Genomic DNA, 18,222 nt, shown 5'->3' with positions numbered 1-18,222 from the left:
GCAGGAGAAACAGCAAGGAAGCTTGGTAATGGGGATGCCACCCAAATTTGCTGAATGGGAAATTTCATGGTGAATTTGGAGGTTCCCAATTATCTGAGATTGTGAGAAATTGCAATGGTAGCAAAACAGAACTTGGGTAAAGTTTCTCAGTCCACAGATTCCTAACTTGCCTGAAGGTTTCATCTAAAGCAGGGGTCCTCAAACTATGGCCCACGGGCCGGATCCAGCCCCCGGAGGGCTTTTGTCCGGCCCAGGGACTGAGAAAGCCAGTCTCCCCTTGCCCCCCTCCCCAGAGCTTTTCTGGGCTTCCTGGCTGTGTGCGCCCAGCCGGAAGCCTCCCTCCTGCCCCAGTCGCCCCCTTCCCTGCTCCCTCTCCAGCCCAAAATCCCTTTTCCTGGTCCCATGAGGCGTCTTGCCGCCTTGTGCACCACCCAGTCGCCCCCTTCACCCTCTCCCTCCCTGGCCCAAAACCCCTTTCCTGGGCGCACGAGGCGTCTTGCCGCCTTGTGTGCCGCCCAGTCACCCCCTTCGCCCTCTCCCTCCCCAGCCCAAAACCCCTTTCCTGGCCCCGGTTTTCCCCTTCTCTTCTGCAGTAGAAGAGAAGCATTTCTATCCTGCCTTTCTCCTAAAGGAGCTGAGATAGCTGGGGTGATCTTTACTCCCCATTGTCAGATGAACTGTGGAACAGCCTAATACTTGCTTTGTATAATGTGCTCTGAGAGTAGGGTTGCCATCTCTGGGTGGGGAAATTCCTAGAGATTTGGAGGGTACAGCAGGGTTTGGAGAGGGGAGGGAGCTCAGCAGGGTATAATACCGCAGAGTCCACTCTCCAAGCAGCCATTTTCTCCAGGGGAACTGATCTCTATCGTCTGGAGATCAAATGTAATTCTAGATCTCCAGGTCCCACCTGGAAGGTGGCAAGACTATCTGAGAGCTTAGATAAATTTCTATAATTCTATCCTTTTGCTTATGCAAAAGCCATAAAAGCATATTGATGCCAACACTGAAAAGAATCACTTTGACTTATGTAGTCATGGCACTGTGCTCATAAATTAAGATCTGTGGAACAGAAAGAGGATTTAATAACCATTTGCAAAGGTCTGTGTGAGTTTATGGCTCTGTGTTTAAAAAAACACTCCCTCAACTCATCCTTTCCAAGCTGCTTAAATTCAAAGATTTCTGGGCATCTATACACAATGAAATTCTTCTCATGAGTATAAAATTATATCTAAAAGCTGCAAAGGGAACTCCAGTTACTCTAATGCATTTATAGTAATAACATTTCTGCATGCAATTTAAAAATGCAATTTCCATCTGCTTAAATTAGCTGTGTGTAAAACATACTTTGTGACATTGGTGATAGATTTTGTCCCCTTCCTGAGTGAATATTTCCCATGTGAAATGGGGAAAAATGCCATTAAAGTGGTAAATAAAATTAATTTTAATGGATCTTTATTAAAATGTTATTAAAACTATTATAATTATTACTAAATATGGCCAAGCTTTACAAAAATTATTAAAAGAGACACCTCCCCAAGAAGTGTAAATAACAGTAACTGTTCATTTCTCTCTCTGTCATGAACATATTCACTAGCTATCTTAGATGACACTTGCTTATTAGAGCTACTTTAGCAGTGTATCATAATGAGATATAATTTGTTGTTTCAACCAAAAATCACATACATCTCATAGCCAATCCATGAAGATGGAGCATTTCAAATTAAAATACTGTATTACTTACTCTAGTCAGGGAGACTGACAGTGCAATCCTAAGCAGTTTTATGCCTTTCCTACAGGCATTGAAGTAAATGGGCTTAGAAGGGTGTACTGAAGATTACAAGGTGTATTGCATTCAGTTCAAGTGCTCCAAATGAACTGGTTTATGGATTGAGACTAGGTTTTCTTGCCCCACTGAGTGAACTGCTATTTCCATTTGCTTTCTGACTACTGGAGTACTAAGATCTTTTTCAATCTAGGGACTTATAAAATTCTCCATGTTTCCCATAAGAGAAATGTCACTAGTCTTTAAAAATCTTTTTTTTCTTTCCTTGAAATGACTTATCTGTTTTTCCACAGCAGAAACCTCCAGATTTACCATTGCTTTAGATCAGGGGTCCTTAAACTTTTTCAACAGGGGGCCAGTTCACTGTCCCTCAAACACTGTGGGGGCTGGACTATAGTTGAAAAAAATATGAACAAATTTCCCACGTGTGCGGGGGAGGAGGAGGAGGTGCCAGGGGGCTCTCCTGAAAAGCATCCTCCTCCCGAGCCTGGACCTTCCCCCTTCACTCTGCGGCTTGGGCTCGGCCTTCCCTCGGAAGACATGGCCTCGCCCCTGCCCCAGCCTCCCTTGCGCTCTCCACACACAAGCACAGAGGCGAGTTAATGGGGAATAAAGAGGCTGGAGTCCGCGGCAAGTGCCTGCGCCTTACAAATGTAGTGGTTAAGAGTGGCGGTTTGGAGCGGGGACTCTGATCTAGAGAACCGGGTTTGATTCCCCGCTCCTCCACGTGAGAAGCGGAGGCTAATCTGGTGAACCTGGTTGGTTTCTGCACCCCTACACATGAAGCCAGCTGGCTGACCTTGGGCAAGTCACAGCTCTGTTAGAGCTCTCTCAGCCCCACCTGCCTCACAGCCCCACCTGCCTCACGTCTTTTGTGGGAGGGTATGGGAAGGGGATTGTAAGGCAATTCTAGTCTCCCTTTAGTGGTAGAGAAAGTCAGCATGTAAAAACCAAGGTCATTTATGCAAGGGAGGTTTTGCCTTGGATTTGCCGCTCTCCAGATGCACATTTTCCCCATCCGAATTCTCCAAACTCTGCCCGGGGTTGGGGGGAGCTTACTTTTGAGTTCTGAGAATTCGGAATGGGAAAATGTGCATCTGGAGAGCGGCAAATCCAAGGCAAAGCCTCCCGTGCATAAATGGCCACAAGTCTTTTTCTTCTTCTCCCTGTAGATATGCCCAGCCCCCCCAAGGGGCCCCTACAATTACCTCAAGGCCACAAGGATATCCCCGGGAGGAGAGAGAGCCCCGAGCCATGAGAACGCTGCCCGACTGTGGCCAAAACAGGAACGCTAGGCCCCGTTGGGCTGCGTCGTGGAGGGCCCGAAGGACCAGGTGCAGCTGCACGGGGCTCGAGGAGGCCAGGCCCAGCCAGGCCACAAAGCTAGGCAATGGGAGAAGTCTCTCGGTGGGGCGTGCTGCGGAAGAGAAGGGGGCGACCGGGCCCAGGAAAGGGGTTTGGGGCTGGGAAGGGAGAGGGCGAAGGGGGCGACTGGACGGCGCGCGAGGCGGCAAGATGCCTCGTGCGCCCAGGAAAGGGGATTTGGGCCGGGGAGGGAGAGGGCGAAGGGGGCGACTGGGCGGTGCGCGAGGCGGCAAGACGCCTCGTGCGCCCAGGAAAGGGGGTTTTGGGCCGGGGAGGGTGGGAGGGAGAGGGCGAAGGGGGCGACCGGGCTGCGCGCGAGGCAGCAAGACGCCTCGTGCACCCAGGAAAGGGGGTTTTGGGCTGGAGAGGGAGCAGGGAAGGGGGCAACTGGGGCGGGAGGGAGGCTTCCAGCTGGGCGCACGTGGCCAGGAAGCCCAGAAAAGCTCTGGGGAGGGGGGCAAGGGGGGACTGGCTTTCTCGGTCCCTGGGCCGGACAAAAGCCCTCCGGGGGCCAGATCCGGCCTGCGGGCCGTAGTTTGAGGACCCCTGCTTTAAACAAATAAATACCGTTGGAGGAGAGGCTGGGAGATCCACAAATGAATCCTCCCTGATATTTTGAAATGCTAACAGATGCAGTGTGAGGAGCCAATTCAGATCAGGGTTGCTCATGAGGAAGAAGATGGGGGATTGACTCTTCCTTCCATGCAGTTCTGCTGATTGAAACCTCCCCCTGTGCTGACACTTGCCCTCAAAGGCAAAAAGGGGAAACAATAGATGGGTTGTACATCTTTTTAGTTACAGCACAGTGTCAGTGGTCAATGTTAATGAACAAAACTGCATGAGTGCCCATTTAATTATCATTGGTTTGGAGGATGCTGCAACAAAAGTAGTTGAGCTGGGTCAGATGTTATGGCAGGTGGCTTAGCTGCACAAGAACTGCTCATGTATGATGCATAAGCAGTCTATTGTGGGAGAATATTCATGGAAGATCAGGGTTCGCCTTCTGCGATCTTGCACACTATTCAGTCACAGAGGGGGACCCAGAATCTTCTTAGACTCCCCTATTCTGATGTTGCATTGCACCAATGGACAGACCACACTCAAGCAATTATTCAACCATATAGCTGCTGTCAATATGTCCAGTCCTGTGTGGACAGCTGTGTGGGTTTTTGAGTTGCTCAGAATTCTTCTGTCCTGAAAAGCAGTTTTGTATAACTCTGTAAGTTGTACAGTCTCAGCTCACTAGAATATATCTTTTAAGCATTGAACTGAAAGGGGAACACTTTTGGTTAAAGTTTTGGTGATTTGGGGTGGCGGGGTGGCAGGGTTGCTGTGGACTAGGACCAAAGTTTTCACCTACTGAGTTTTAGTTTTGTAACTTTGGCTAAATGATGACACTGCAATGTCAATACATTGGCTGTATGATGGGCTGTGTGGTTCCCTATTGGCCATGGATGCATCACCAGAAAAGAACTTGCATTTAAACATACAAACAGCAAACAGTGTTGAAGGTAGGGTCGTGCAAAAAAAAAAATCAGTAAATTTCAGGTTTGGGTTTATTGGGCCTGATTTTTGGGGGGTTAACCTGGAATAAGCCAAATACCCATACCAGTAAAGGGGTATTTCAGCTTTATTTCAGGGTTTACTGAAAAAAATGGGTCCATTATAGACTATGGGGATTTTTTTTGAAGCTCCCGTGTGGGCAGTTTTGGAGGTATAGTCCCAAGTTTGCAGTGTGGCTGCAAGGGACTCTCTTTAGATGGTCACCGAAGTTTGGTGAACTTTGGGACAGGGGATCCAATTTTATGGGCCAGCAAAGGGCTCACCCCCCATCCTCCAGGCATTTGCAAGCCAAGCTGTCCATCGTTTTTCAGGTTCAGAAGTTCAGTGTTGCCAAGAAATGGTGGAAACAGCTGATTGGCAGGCCGGCGTGTCAGTCTGGGGGCTCCCTTCATATTTGGGGTGCATAGAATGATGTCCATGCTAATTAGCTTCCAAACTGACGGGAAAGGCTTAAATGCAAGAAAAATAAGGCATGCAAAACATTTCTTTTGGTGGCAAAGGACATCCTGTGAACAGTCCTTTATTATAGTAATCAAAACTCTGATTTCAAGAAATGGTCATGGTGTGGGGAAATGAAGCCTCTACTCGATGCAACCTTCAGTTTGAGAGCAGGTTTTTTTTTGGGGGGGGTGATATCAGAGCCAGCTGAAGTCTTGACCATGGGGGCTGTTCTGAAGGAGACTGCTCAACCGTGCAGGTGAGGAAGTCTCGTTCAGAAGACTGGCAATGTGAGCAGCTGTCAAAGCTGGTTCTTTTTTAGCTGGAGGGTATATCCCTCTAGATGGGACTGAGTGAACCCTTTAAATAACCCTTTTGCTCGTTCCAGATTAACCCACTGAATGGTGATGGTTGGTCAGACCAAGTTGGATCCAATTACACAACCCCTATCTCAAAAGGGCCCTAACAAAACCAGTCAAAGATAGAAAAACGGGAGAAAGCACGGAGCCATGCATCTGAGCAAAGGTGAGTAGCTGAACCTAAAAATAATTATTCAGCTTTTTAGGGGATCACCTATTTGGCTTTGAGAAGATTCACAGGTTTTGATATTCGGTCTACCCAAAACCTGAATATTGCAGAAATGGCTAATTTTATTTTATTTTCGATTCGGGTATATCAATATGCACAACCCTAGTTGAAGGAACTGCCAGACAGTGAAGAGTTCCCAAAAAGGGGGGAGATGAACAATGGAGGTAATTTAGTGTTTCCAGCCACTGCATTATGAAGGAAAAACAATGTAACTAGCAATTGGTACAAACCCTACATTGAAAGAAGCAGGAACCACCCAATATCAGTAAAGGAAGACTGGTAGAGCAATCCTAAGCAGTCACACCCTTCTAGGTCTGTTGAAGTCATTTGATTTAGAAGAACACAACTGTGCTTAGGATTGCGCAGTGGATCATTAGCATTTCAATGGAAACAGTTCCAAAACTGCAATTGTTTACAAAGACCAAATAAGGCTGCAACAGATGAGACTGCAGAGAAGAAATAAGTGGCTATATTAAGGGTTGCTGCACTCTTTTGAAACATACGAAACCACCTTATACCACGTCAGAGAACTGATCTGAGTTGCCAACTTTTGATTGGCTTGAGCTTTTCAAGGCCTGGGGTTGAGGTCTTTCTCAGATGTGCTACCTGAGCTTTACCAGGAGATATTGAACCCAGGTCTTTATGCATGTAAAGCAAGTGCTGCTCTCCCATTGATTCCTCCTCCTTCAGTTCTCTCTGAGAATGAAATACAGTATCTGAATTCTTGCAGATCATAGTTCTGACAGAATGCCGCCTTGTCTATTATTCTAACCTTTTAAATCACTGAGTAATATCATTAGCTTGCGATTGAACTATTGAATGAAATTTGTATGTCTGGCCAACCCAAATATCAAGTGTTTAAAAGGTTACCGTGTTAGAACATGATGTTGCTTTTGACAGCTAGTATCAAATGGCTGGATGCTGGCATTACGTTCTTTTAATGAACACCATAATGGTAGTACAAGATACATGAATTTCTCACCAGAAGTCAGTTAACCTAGGCAGCCATTATAAGAAATTCAGAAAGGGAATCAAGTCCTGTTGTGGTTTTCTGCCATGATGCCAGGGTGGCACCGACAGTAAGGCTGGGTGGGTTTGTCTCTCTCTCCCTACCCACAAAGAACCCTAACTCAAGACCATTGGTGTTGTTCAAACAGCTGCTTTTGTACCCCAGCCCTTCATAGCTGTAACAACAATGCACAGCAATGACTTTGCACTACCGAGCTGACAGTGTGTTCAACCAATCACACCTGCTCCACCTAGCAAAACATAGTGCCTTTTTTTCTTGCTGCTGTTAACATGACATGCTTGCCCAATAGGAAGATTAGGGAGAAATTGATAGTTTTCCTAAATCAAACTGAAAATCAAAGGGCATGTATTATTCTAGTATTTATCTTTCTATGCTGGTCCCCACAGTCTGCATTCAAATCCTGCCTTTAATCTCAAGGCTGCCTCTCATTGGTTGCAGCCAAGTAGGGATGCCAGCCTCCAGGTGGGGCCTGGGGATCTCCTGGAATTACAGCTCATCTCCAGACTACAGAGATCAATTCCCCTAGAGAAAATAGACGCTTTGGGGTGGACTTTATGGCATTGTACCTAGGGTTGCCAGGTCCCTCCTGGCAACCAGAGAGAGCTTTTGGGAGGCAGGCACAGGGGGCGGCAATCCATGTCCCCTTGTGATGATGTCACTTCCAGTGTGACGCTGGCACCGCCCTGGGAGGGGCACTCAAGTGACATCATAGTGCAGGGATGTGGATAGCTCCCTCCTTTCCACAGGCCTGCTTCTGCCCGCCAATCATCTCTGTTGGCAGGCAGTGGCAGGAATTGGAGGGCAATTGCATGCCATTTAGCAGGCACCTGGGAACCCGAATTGTACCCCACTGAGGTCCCTTTCTTCCCCAGCCTCCACTCCAAATCTCCAGGACTTTCCTAACCTGGAGCTGGCAGCCCTGTGCTCCCTGTCCCCTGCCGGTGGCTGAGGGGGGGGGGAACCTAGCAATCTTGGTGACTGTCTCCTCCCAAGGAACTACATGTCACATGTTTTTGTTTTTGAAACACAATATGGTAGAAAGTTTCTGCAAACTTGAGCAGTTGCTATATTCTTTGCTTTTAGGACCAAACTATACAAGATGATTTTTTAAAAAAGAGTTGGGTCTCAGTTCCCCTAGCCGGACTCTCATATCAGCAATGACATGCCAGACGTCTAGTTACCCATTGTGGGGAGCAGCCCTTTTCTCTAGTCCCATTGTGGGGTGCTGCCCTTTTCTGTTCTCCAGAGCTTCTCAGGAGCTGGGCCAGAGGACACCCATATAGCTCTGCAACAGGGCAAACAGCATCCCCGGAAGCCATTTTGGACTGGGGAAACAGTACTTGGGGGTGAAGCCCCTTCTCCCACCACACCACAGTCCAAATCCCAATCAATCAGGGCCCGACACACTTAAGAAATGAGTTTCTATAGCATGACATGTGGCTGATGATAAAAGAGTCAATCCAGGGAAACAAAGACTCACCTGTCAAAAATTGGCCTTGCTTTGACTCTTAGACAAACGTCTAAGCAAGAGCAAGCAAAGTAGATGCCCAAACAAACAAAACAGTGTTACTAATTAAAGTGACATGAGTCTCTTGCCTTATCTACTTCCCATCTTGGATTGCACAAAATGTCATCAGAGTTTAAAAGGGCATCAGTCCTTGTTCTTTTGTTATTCAGTCTCTCGGGTGCCTCATTTATCACCAGCAGTGCCGGGCTGCATATAAATCTCCTGCTAGGAACTCCATCATAGGCTCAATGAAAATAGGACTGTTGTGTGATGACACTTCTCTATTGTTGCAGCAATTAATGGTCACTTGCCATCACAATGAAACGGCAGAGTGAGAAAGAGGATCAGAGTGGAAGGGAAGGTTCATTATGTGCTCATAGACAAGCATTTCAAACCAGCAATCCACACATTGTTTCTCAGAGGCATATGGCTTTGGCAGGCATTCAAGGTTATCATTAAAAAATCAAACCTACTTGGAAATGCTTCGTCATTAAAGTCTTCCGGTCATCTTCAATTTGCCGAAACTTGGCCTTCAGCCCTTTCATTTGTGTTTCCATTTTCAAAACATACTGGAAATCCCTTTGAGTTCGTAGGTTTAAAACTTCAATGGACTGGGACATATTCTGTACCTGTTCAAGAAAAATACCAACTGCACTCTCAGATTCTATTTTAAAGCTTTCTTTCTGATACATAAAGACAGTTCAATTGAATGTTGAATAGTAAACTGGCATGTGTCAGGCCATGGCTCACTAACTCTTTTCTTAAACCCATAGTCAAGGTCCTGAGCTCTCAATGCACAATAGAAAGCCAGAATCATAATCCACAGTGGTGTCACACCAGTATAACCTTTCCAAAATTAATGAGATTGTGGCAATAGAGAATGTGAACCTGGGCCTTGATCCTTTGAACTGTACCTTTAAAAGAATGCATCAAGAAAAAAATCAGTGGAATGCAGGAAGAAGGTAATCTGTTCTGAGGCAGAGCTGTACAGTTTTGTACATATCCTATGAATGCTAGGGCAGCCTGCATCAAGGGTACTAACTTGTGGATCGACTCAAACTGTGCTGAAGATCAGCATCACAATGTGGTCACTTTTAGATGTATACCTAATATAACTAAGCGCACACCTAAAAATGGTATTGCGCTAATACTGCAAAGTGGCTTTTATATTCACACATATATCATAGAGGAACCACCACTGGTTGCAATTCCCAGTCTAATGTACACAGTGGCAATTCAAACCTGTGTTTGTTGACATATAATGTATTAAATGGTTCATAGGTTCCTTGAAGTTTCTCTGTGCACACCAGGTTTTCCTCATCCCCTCCCCACTGACTGTTCCTTCTTATATTGCAGAGGAAGTGACTTCCTCAGTACCCCTGATTTTCAGAGGTGGCTTGTTTGGTAGTGCAGGGGGATGCTCTCAGAACAATGGGCCTTACTATGTGCCCTGAGCTCTCTGTGCAACCAGTTGAAGCTAAGACAATCTCCCAGTTGCAGAAGATTGTGGGGGGCAGAATGTTGAGGTCATGGATGTGGATATTGAATGAGCTTCTTTAAAAAAAAAAAAAAGTATCTGCAAGGAAATCCAGTATGTCAGAGAGCCTGGCTTTTGCCTGTTGTGTTGGTTTTCTATTTACAGGGCATTTTTAAATGTAGAGAAGTGTTCAGAAATGAATTTTTCTACCTGCAGTTTAAGGGGCTCATTCCACCCCTCCCCCAGCACTTGAGCATTTCATTCTGCTGTATGTCTAGGCCAGCTTGAAGTCATAGATATTAAGCGGTTTTTATGTTTAGTTTTGAGACAGCAAATTCCACACACAGTGTCTTTACTGCTTCATTTTCATCCTTTGAAAAGCAGCCGGGGCTGAGGCTAAACCATACGGGATTCTGACAAATTCCTCCCCAACATGAAAATACTTAAGGGTCAGAAAGGAGTTCAGTGTTATTTAGATGATATTATTGTATATGGAAAGACCCCTGAAGAGCATGAGAGTAATTTACAATCTGTATTGAGGAGTGTTAGTGCAACTGGATTGAGACTTAATATGAAAAACTGTAAACTTAGACAGACAGAACTTTTCTTTTTGGGACATAGAGTGTCTTCAGCTGGGTTGAAACCTGATTTAGACTAAGTTGAAGCAGTTTTGCAGGCACCACCTCCAATTGATTTAAAAGGGTTGCATTCTTTTTGGGGGTTGACTTCATGGTATGTGAAGTTTATTCCTAACTATGCTTCAGTCATTGAACCACTTAGAGAGTTACTGTGTGGAAGTGTACAATTGGTATGGTCACCTGTGGCCCAGGCCAGTTTTGATACTGTAAAAGAGCTGATTGCTCATAGTCCAGCTTTGGCATTATTTGATCCATCATTGCCTACAATTGTAACAATGGATGCTTCTGAATAGGGATTGGGAGCTGTGTTGACTCAGCTCCATGAGGGTAAAGTGGAAAAGACAGCTGCATTTGCATCAAGAACATTGACCCAGGCTGAGAGAAAGTATTCTGTTGTTGAAAAGGAAGCCCTTGAATGTGTTTGGGCCACAGAAAAGTGGAGGACTTATTTGTGGGGCCATGCATTTAAATTAAGTACTGATCATTGTCCCCTGATGACATTGTTGACATCAAAAGGATTGGGTAGGGCAGGGAATCGAATTGCGAGATGGTCAGCGCAGTTGCTTTCATTTACTTATGAAATGGAATATAAGCCAGGAGTAGAAAATGAAACAGCTGATTGTTTGTCTTGACTGCCCTTGCCATCCTCAGATACATTGTCAGAGGAGGATGTAGAAGTTGTGGCACCTCTTTCAAGTATCCCAGCTGCAGTTACACAGGAGAGATTCCAAGCTGCATGTCTGGCATGCCCAATCCAGCAGAGACTAAGGGAATTCTTGATGACTAAATGGCCAAATAAGGAAAAGGGAATTGATTCAGAGCTGTTGCCTTACTTTAAAGTACATGATGAGCTATCACTACAGAGTGATTGTATTTTACGAGGTACACATCGATTGCTTGTCCCAGAAGAGTTGTGGCCTATGTTTATACAGCTTGCCCATGATACACATCAAGGAATTGTACAGACTAAATAACGATTGTGGGACTTATGTTGGTGACCTGGGATGGATTCTGAAGTGGAAGCAGCCATTAAGGCTTGTGTCACCTGTCAATCACATGATAAGACAGCGGTAACACACCAGCACCATTACAGCCAGTTCCAGTCCCACACTCTGCTTGGGAAAAGGTTGCAATTGATATCGTGGGACCTTTTGATAGTGCCCCTATGGAGTGTCGTTACTCTATTACCTTAATAGATTATTTTAGTAATTGGCCAGAGATAGCATTTATACCACAAACTACTTCTGCTGCTGTGATCAAGTTTTTGGCTGTAGTTTTCAGTAGGGAAGGGGATCCTAAAGAGTTAATCTACGATAATGGTGCCCAATTTACTTCCTTGGAGTTTGAAACCTTGCTTGCAGAACGAAATATTAAACATAGGAAGTCATCAGTGTATTATCCACAAGCAAACGGAGAAATTGAACTGTTCAATAGAAATCAAAAAGGGCAAGAGTCCAGTAGCACCTTAAAGACTAACAAAAATATTTTCTGGTAGGGTATGAGCTTTCTGAAGAAGTGAGCTGTGGCTCACGAAAGCTCATACCCTACCAGAAAATATTTTTGTTAGTCTTTAAGGTGCTACTGGACTCTTGCCCTTTTTGACTACTGCAAACAGACTAACACGGCTACCCACTGTGAATTATGTTCAATAGAAGTTTGAAAGATAGTTTGCAAACAGCTAAATTGGAAGGAAAGAAGGCAACAAGGCATGCTACAATGCAAAGATCACCAGCAGAATTATTGCATGGCAGAGATATGTGTACTAAATTAAATGTTACTGGAGTCCCAAAGGCAAAGCCAGATGTATTGTTAGAAGGTGATTTGAGAAAAAGAGTGGGTCAGAAGCAAGAGAAGTATAAGGCTTATACAGATCAACGTAGGGGTGCTAAGGATATTAAATTTGAATGTGGTTCATTTGTTAGAGTAAGAAGACCTGGGATCTTGCTTAAGGGAGAACGTAAATTTACTTCACCTCTTAAGATTGCAGAGAAGAAAGGACCATATACTTATAGATTGTCAGCTGGTCGTGTACACTTTAAGAGAAGTGTAAGATGATTATATATAAGAGTATGTAGAATGTGGGAGAGGCGCGCAGCAGTTTGGATGTGTTTTTAGGTTGCTTATCTGACTGGAATAAAGAAACTTGGAACTTAAGCGTGGAGGCGTTATTCAACAGACATAACACTAGGGTTGCCAACCTCCAGGTACTAGCTGGAGATCTCCTGCTATTACAACTGATCTCCAGCCAATATGGCATTGAAGTCCCTCTGGGCTCTGCCCCAAAAACCAAAGGGACCTGGCAACTCTAGGTAATTGGGGCGGAGGCTGAGGAGGGTGGCGTTTGGAGAGGGAAGGGACATCAATGCCATAGAGTCCAATTGCCAAACTGGCCATTTTCTCCAGGTGAGCTGATCTCTATCAGCTGGAGATCAGTTGTAATAGCAGGAGATCTCCAGCTACTACCTGGAGGTTGCTACAAGCCTTCCTCATGACAGATGAGATATTATTCACTGGCATTTGAGTCAAATATACTTTGCTCAAGCCACCTTAAGCCCGATGGACAAAGCATCAGCGAAATAGGAATATCCCGGAATCCTATTTCGGGCTTAAAATATTCAAAGGAAATTCTCCTTAAAGAAAAGGGCAATTCAGCTCTAATTTTTGTTATAATATACTTTAAACCAAGTTTTGGCTTGAAATTCTTCGGCTACATATAGCCAACATCGATCTGCAACTACCTTTGCCTGCGGTACCTGTTTCATCTGCGGCTCGGCATGCCGCTAGTGCCGCCTCAGTGAACGGATTGGGAGACCTTACCTGGCGGAATTTTTTTCACTACGGGACTTTGTTTGCTTCTGTTTCACTGTATAAGGTTTGATTTTTATGACTGAATTATAAAAAGTCTAATTGATGTTTCCAGTAGCCATCAGTGCTTGTTATTTTCCTTCAACTACCTGGAGGTTGGAAACCCTACAAAAACCTTCCACTGGTGGCAAAGAGGGACCTGGCAACCGTATGCTCATCTGATACAAAGTACTCATGTTGCCTAATAATAAACAGACTTTGTAATGTGTAGACTGGCCCTATAACACTTCAATGCTTCCATAGACCAGTTTTCCTTTTCAAAAATTAAAAGAACATTTGTTATCTATCTCTCTATTGGTTGAGACAAAAAAAAAAGATCCCATAGGCAAAATCAGTTGCCTTTTTATCTAGGATGGTTTTTTGTGTACAAAAACAAAACTGTACGTAATTAGATGTACTTTGGAAACATGCTATATATGCTATAAACTTTCTGAGATAAAGTTCCTCCTTGCTTGCATTTGTTTTGGCCAAATATATAGAGAAATGGCTCTACTTTATGAAAACTCTCCTTAGGACAGAATAATTTCTTTAAGTATATCCTTCATATAAAAATGTGTTTGGATATGGAACCCTAAAATATCAGAAAGTCCTAGCTTGGCCTTTCCTCTGATAGGTTAATTTTCTATGTATAGGGAGGCTATGTATAGGAAGGAATTACTAATGTATCCCTGCTCAGTCCCTTAAAACTAGATTTTCTATACTTGGCCTATACAATCCATGCTGGAGTAGTGGTTAAGAGCGGTGGTTTGGAGTGGTGGATTCTGATCTGGAGAACCGGGTTTGATTTCCCACTTCTCCACACGAGCAGCGGAGGCTAATCTGGTGAACTGGATTTGTATCCCCACTCCTACACACATTCTGGTTTTCATCGGCTTGTGGTTTTCAGACTGGAGTGTTCCAAATTCATTCGAAGCCACCTGCTTTCAGGTTAACTTCAAGTTTGAATTTTGGAGCCATCCTTAATTTTCAGTTAATTTTGCTGCTAAGGCATGGTATAAAATCATCAATCTTTACCCTTTCTTATGCAAAATGGAACTGGTTTCCCATGGGTAAATGCACAAAGTCCACTCACCTTCTCCAACAGTTGTCTGAGCTGTCTGCTTTTGGCATCTCTGGAGCAGAGGTTTTGTTCTGGTGCAACCACCGTGCAAATACACCGTCCATCTGGGTCTTGGGCTGAGCTATAGACTTGCCATCCTTCTTTGGGGCTGATCTGTGTCTGAAACAAAACAATGAGGCATTATTATAAAAGAAAATCAGATTCTGTCAATAAATGGCTTTTCTGCCAAGTGGAAGCTTTATGACATTTGTCATCAACTGTGGGACCAAAGTGGTTCATCTCATGATTGAAGGCAGGACATCCTACCAGCCTTTTTCTGGTTCATTTACATTTTTTCAAAGAAGGAAAGTGATGGAAGGAGGAAGAGAGAAAGAGGGGGTGAAGAGAGGGAGGAGAAGAAGACCAAAGGTGGACTTTGTATGGGGAAAGAAATTAAAAGTAGACCTCATTGTTGCAGTGTTGGGGTTACAGGTGGGCCCTAGTTGAAAAAAGTTGGACTACTGCTTTGAGATATACAGCAATTGCTCTAGAACAGAAGTATGCCAGTTACATTCTGCAATCAGATGAGGCAGTGGTTACAGAGCTAAACTCAATCTGAGTGCCTTCAGTTCACTTCTCCATTCCACTTGCTAACTGGGGGCAAACTATATCTCAACTGCAACAACTTCAAAGGGTTGGTGTATGGGAAAAACCCATGCATGCTTTGTTGAGCCCCTTGGAGGAGAAGGCAAGATACAAACCAGTTGGCTTAGTGCCTTCAAGCATTTCCCATACACTGTCTTGCTGTAATCTCTATAATGCCTATCTCAGGGAGGTGGGAGTTATTATTCCCCTATTTCAGATGGAGAAAACTAAGGCTTGGAGAGAGTAGCTTGCCTGGCCACCAGGTGTGATGGCAAAAACAAGATTTGAAGCAGGAATCCCCTGATGCATAATACAGACCCTTACAGTGCAATCCTATGTAGAGTTGCTCTCCCATGTAAATTCAATGGGTGGATTAGAGTAATTTTGCATAGGATTACACAATTAGGGCTCAAATAGATGAGAAATCTGGAATGCTGTGAACAGAGCTCCCAGTAGTTTTACCCCTCTAGAAATCAGATGTATGGGGAATCTGATTTGGATCAGGACCATGGTGCAAGGGTCCCTTCCTTCTCATTTTTACAATATGGAAAGGGCACAGGGCACTGTTATTTGCCTCAATGGAGAAACATACAGGGGCTGGTGTGGGGATCCCAACAGGAAGAACAGCAATTCCCTGGGGCCATTTCAGATCAGGGGAAAGGCTTAAACTCCACTGCAGCCCCAGTTTTAATCATGCCCCTGTCCACCTGATGTTGGGGGGGGGGACTACGGAGACCTCCATTAAGAGGACATCCAGCCTCTCATCTGTTTGCTCCCCTGGCCATTCTGCCACACCAACTCTTAAATGTAACCCGTAAAGGAAACATTTTTTTCAAAAAGCTTCACAATCCACTCATTCTGTGCCCCTCCCCCCACAATCAGAGGCGGATCTACTGTGAAACTAATGAAGCTTAAGCTTCAGGGCCCCTAATCCTGGAGGGGTCCCCCGAAGCAACTGTTTTTAATGAGTGAATTTCTCAACAAAATCGATGGAGTTTTTTAGTGATAGAATCATAAGCCAATGGGTGGAAGTACTTAATATTGACTTTAGAATATGCTCTAATACCCATTTCATATGGCCTGAAAATGCCCCTGTAATTGGTCAAATTTCAAAATTTTCTCGTGGGCTTGCAGCACTCAAACCCCCAGCTGTAAGGGCTCACTGAGCTCGCCAGAATCAATTCACAGCCTATATTTTGGCAGCTGGATCCTCAAATCTTTCATTGGTGCACGGATTAATAGTTCTGTAGTTTTACTTCGTCACTGTATGGCCCATTTTCAAGGACTCCACCCCCACCACCCTGATCTCCACCATTTCGGCCTCAAGGTCCTTGCAAGGGCAACAAGGCCCTTTGGACCTTGTTGGACGTTGCCCTATTGTTGCCGGTTGCGAAGGGCCCCCCCACAACAGTTCAAGCTTTAGAACCCCAAAAATGTAGGTCCGCCACTGCCCACAAATAAATCTTAGTGCACTGGATTAATATGATTTTATGATAACATGGGCTTATTTGGTATCTGATGAAGTGAGCTTTGGCTCACAAAAGCTTATACCCCAGAAATCTTTGCTGGACTACAAGATGCTGCTGGACTCAAATTTTGTTTTGCTACTACTGACTAATGTGGCTACCCACCTGAAAGGGGCTCATCTGTTTGAAGGAGGATAATAATATCCCATGCTGCAATCCAGAAAGACCATTTTCACTTTTATTCTAATGGCTGTGGGAGAGGGGGAAGAAGCAGAATCAACATACCAATCCCACCCATCTGACCATCCTGTCAGTACTCTGATAAAGTACTCCTGGTCTTCAACCTTCTGCCCTGTTCTCCATTTGTGCCCACAATACTAATTTTGCTGAGGGGTAAATTTTGGGTTTGGGTTTATTGGACCCAATTTTTTTTCAGGAAACCTGAAATAAACTGGATATCCATACCAGTAAATGGGTATTCTGGCTTTTTAGGTTTCCCCGGAAAAAAACGGGTCCATTTTAGCCTATGGAGGTTTTTTCCTGAGGCTCCCGTGGGGGCGTTTTTAGAGGAAGAGTTTCCAAATTTTCAGGGTCGCTGCAAAGAACTCTCCTTGGAACATGGGGGTCCAATTTTATGGGGTCACCCCTGAAGGGGTCACCCCTTCTCCATATAAAAGCATTGTGAATTTCATGATCAGTATGTTTTCCCACTTCCTCATGTTTTCTGTCACATGTAATCACCTCTTAACAGGATCCAAATGCTTATTTTAATGAGAGGCCAAGTTCCCATAAGGGTAAATTCTTTGTGAAGCAGCTTGAGTCTATTTACCTCCTTATATGTGTGTGCATTGTGGTTTGCAACCGACTAAGAACACACACATCCTGAATCTTGATGACATTTACTTAGATTAAAGAAAATGGACAGAAAAAAGAATGGATGCAGGGTTTCCATGGGGAGACACAGTCTGTACAACCCATGTTACAAGAATCCCTTGAGATGATTCACTGGCAGGATGGGGACTTAGAATCATAGAATCATAGAGTTGGAAGGGACCACCAGGGTCATCTAGTCCAACCCTCTGCACAATGCAGGGAATTCACAACTACCTCCCCCCCAACACCCCTAGTGACCAGAAGATGTCCAAGATGCCCTCCCTTTCATCATCTGCCTAAGGTCACAGAATCAGCATTGCTGACAGATGGCCATCTAACTTCTTCTTAAACACCTCCAGGGAAGGAGAGCTTACCAACTCCTGAGGAAGCCTGTTCCATTGAAGAACCGCTCTGACTGTTAGAAAATTCTTCCTAATGTCTAGATGGAAACCCTTTTGATTTAATTTCAACCCATTGGTTCTGGTCCGACCTTCTGGGGCAACAGAAAACAACTCAGCACCATCCTCTATATGACAGCCCCTCAAGTATTTGAACATGGCTATCATATCCCCTCTCAGTCTTCTCCTCTTCATGCTAAACATACCCAACTCCTTCAACCTTTCCTCATAGGACTTGGTCTCCAGACCCCTCACCATCTTTGTTGCCCTCCTCCGGACAAGTTCCAGCTTGTCTACATCTTTCTTAAATGGTGCCCAAAACTGAACACAGTACTCTAGGTGAGGTCTAACCAGTGCAGAGTAAAGCGATACCATCACTTCGTGTGATCTCGACATTATACTTCTGTTGATGCAAGCAGCTCAAGACCGCATTTGCCTTTTTAGCTACCGCATCACACTGCTGACTCATGTTTAGTGTTTGGTCTACTAAGACCCCAAGATACTTTTCACACACACAACTGCTCAGACAAGTCTCCCCCATCCTATA

At 44.7% G+C, this 18,222-nt stretch overlaps 1 protein-coding gene across 2 annotated transcripts in view; it reads right to left on the bottom strand.

Annotated features, from left to right (window-relative positions):
- The window catches only part of OLFM3 (olfactomedin 3), a 233,031-nt gene that overhangs the window by 29,190 nt on the left and 185,619 nt on the right, over positions 1-18,222 (bottom strand). For both annotated transcript variants that reach the window (XM_056844521.1, XM_056844520.1), the window contains exons 2-3: positions 14,327-14,473; positions 8,748-8,903 (exon numbers count right to left, since the gene is read on the bottom strand). In XM_056844521.1, coding sequence (XP_056700499.1) covers positions 8,748-8,903; positions 14,327-14,473 — 303 coding nt within the window. The remainder of the gene's footprint in view (positions 1-8,747; positions 8,904-14,326; positions 14,474-18,222) is intronic.

The sequence above is a fragment of the Euleptes europaea genome, chromosome 2 (assembly GCF_029931775.1).
Source record: "Euleptes europaea isolate rEulEur1 chromosome 2, rEulEur1.hap1, whole genome shotgun sequence".
NCBI classification, from domain to species: Eukaryota; Metazoa; Chordata; class Lepidosauria; order Squamata; family Sphaerodactylidae; genus Euleptes; species Euleptes europaea.
The sequence above is the reverse complement of the archived record's forward strand: the minus strand, read 5'-3'. Positions and strand labels throughout refer to the sequence as shown.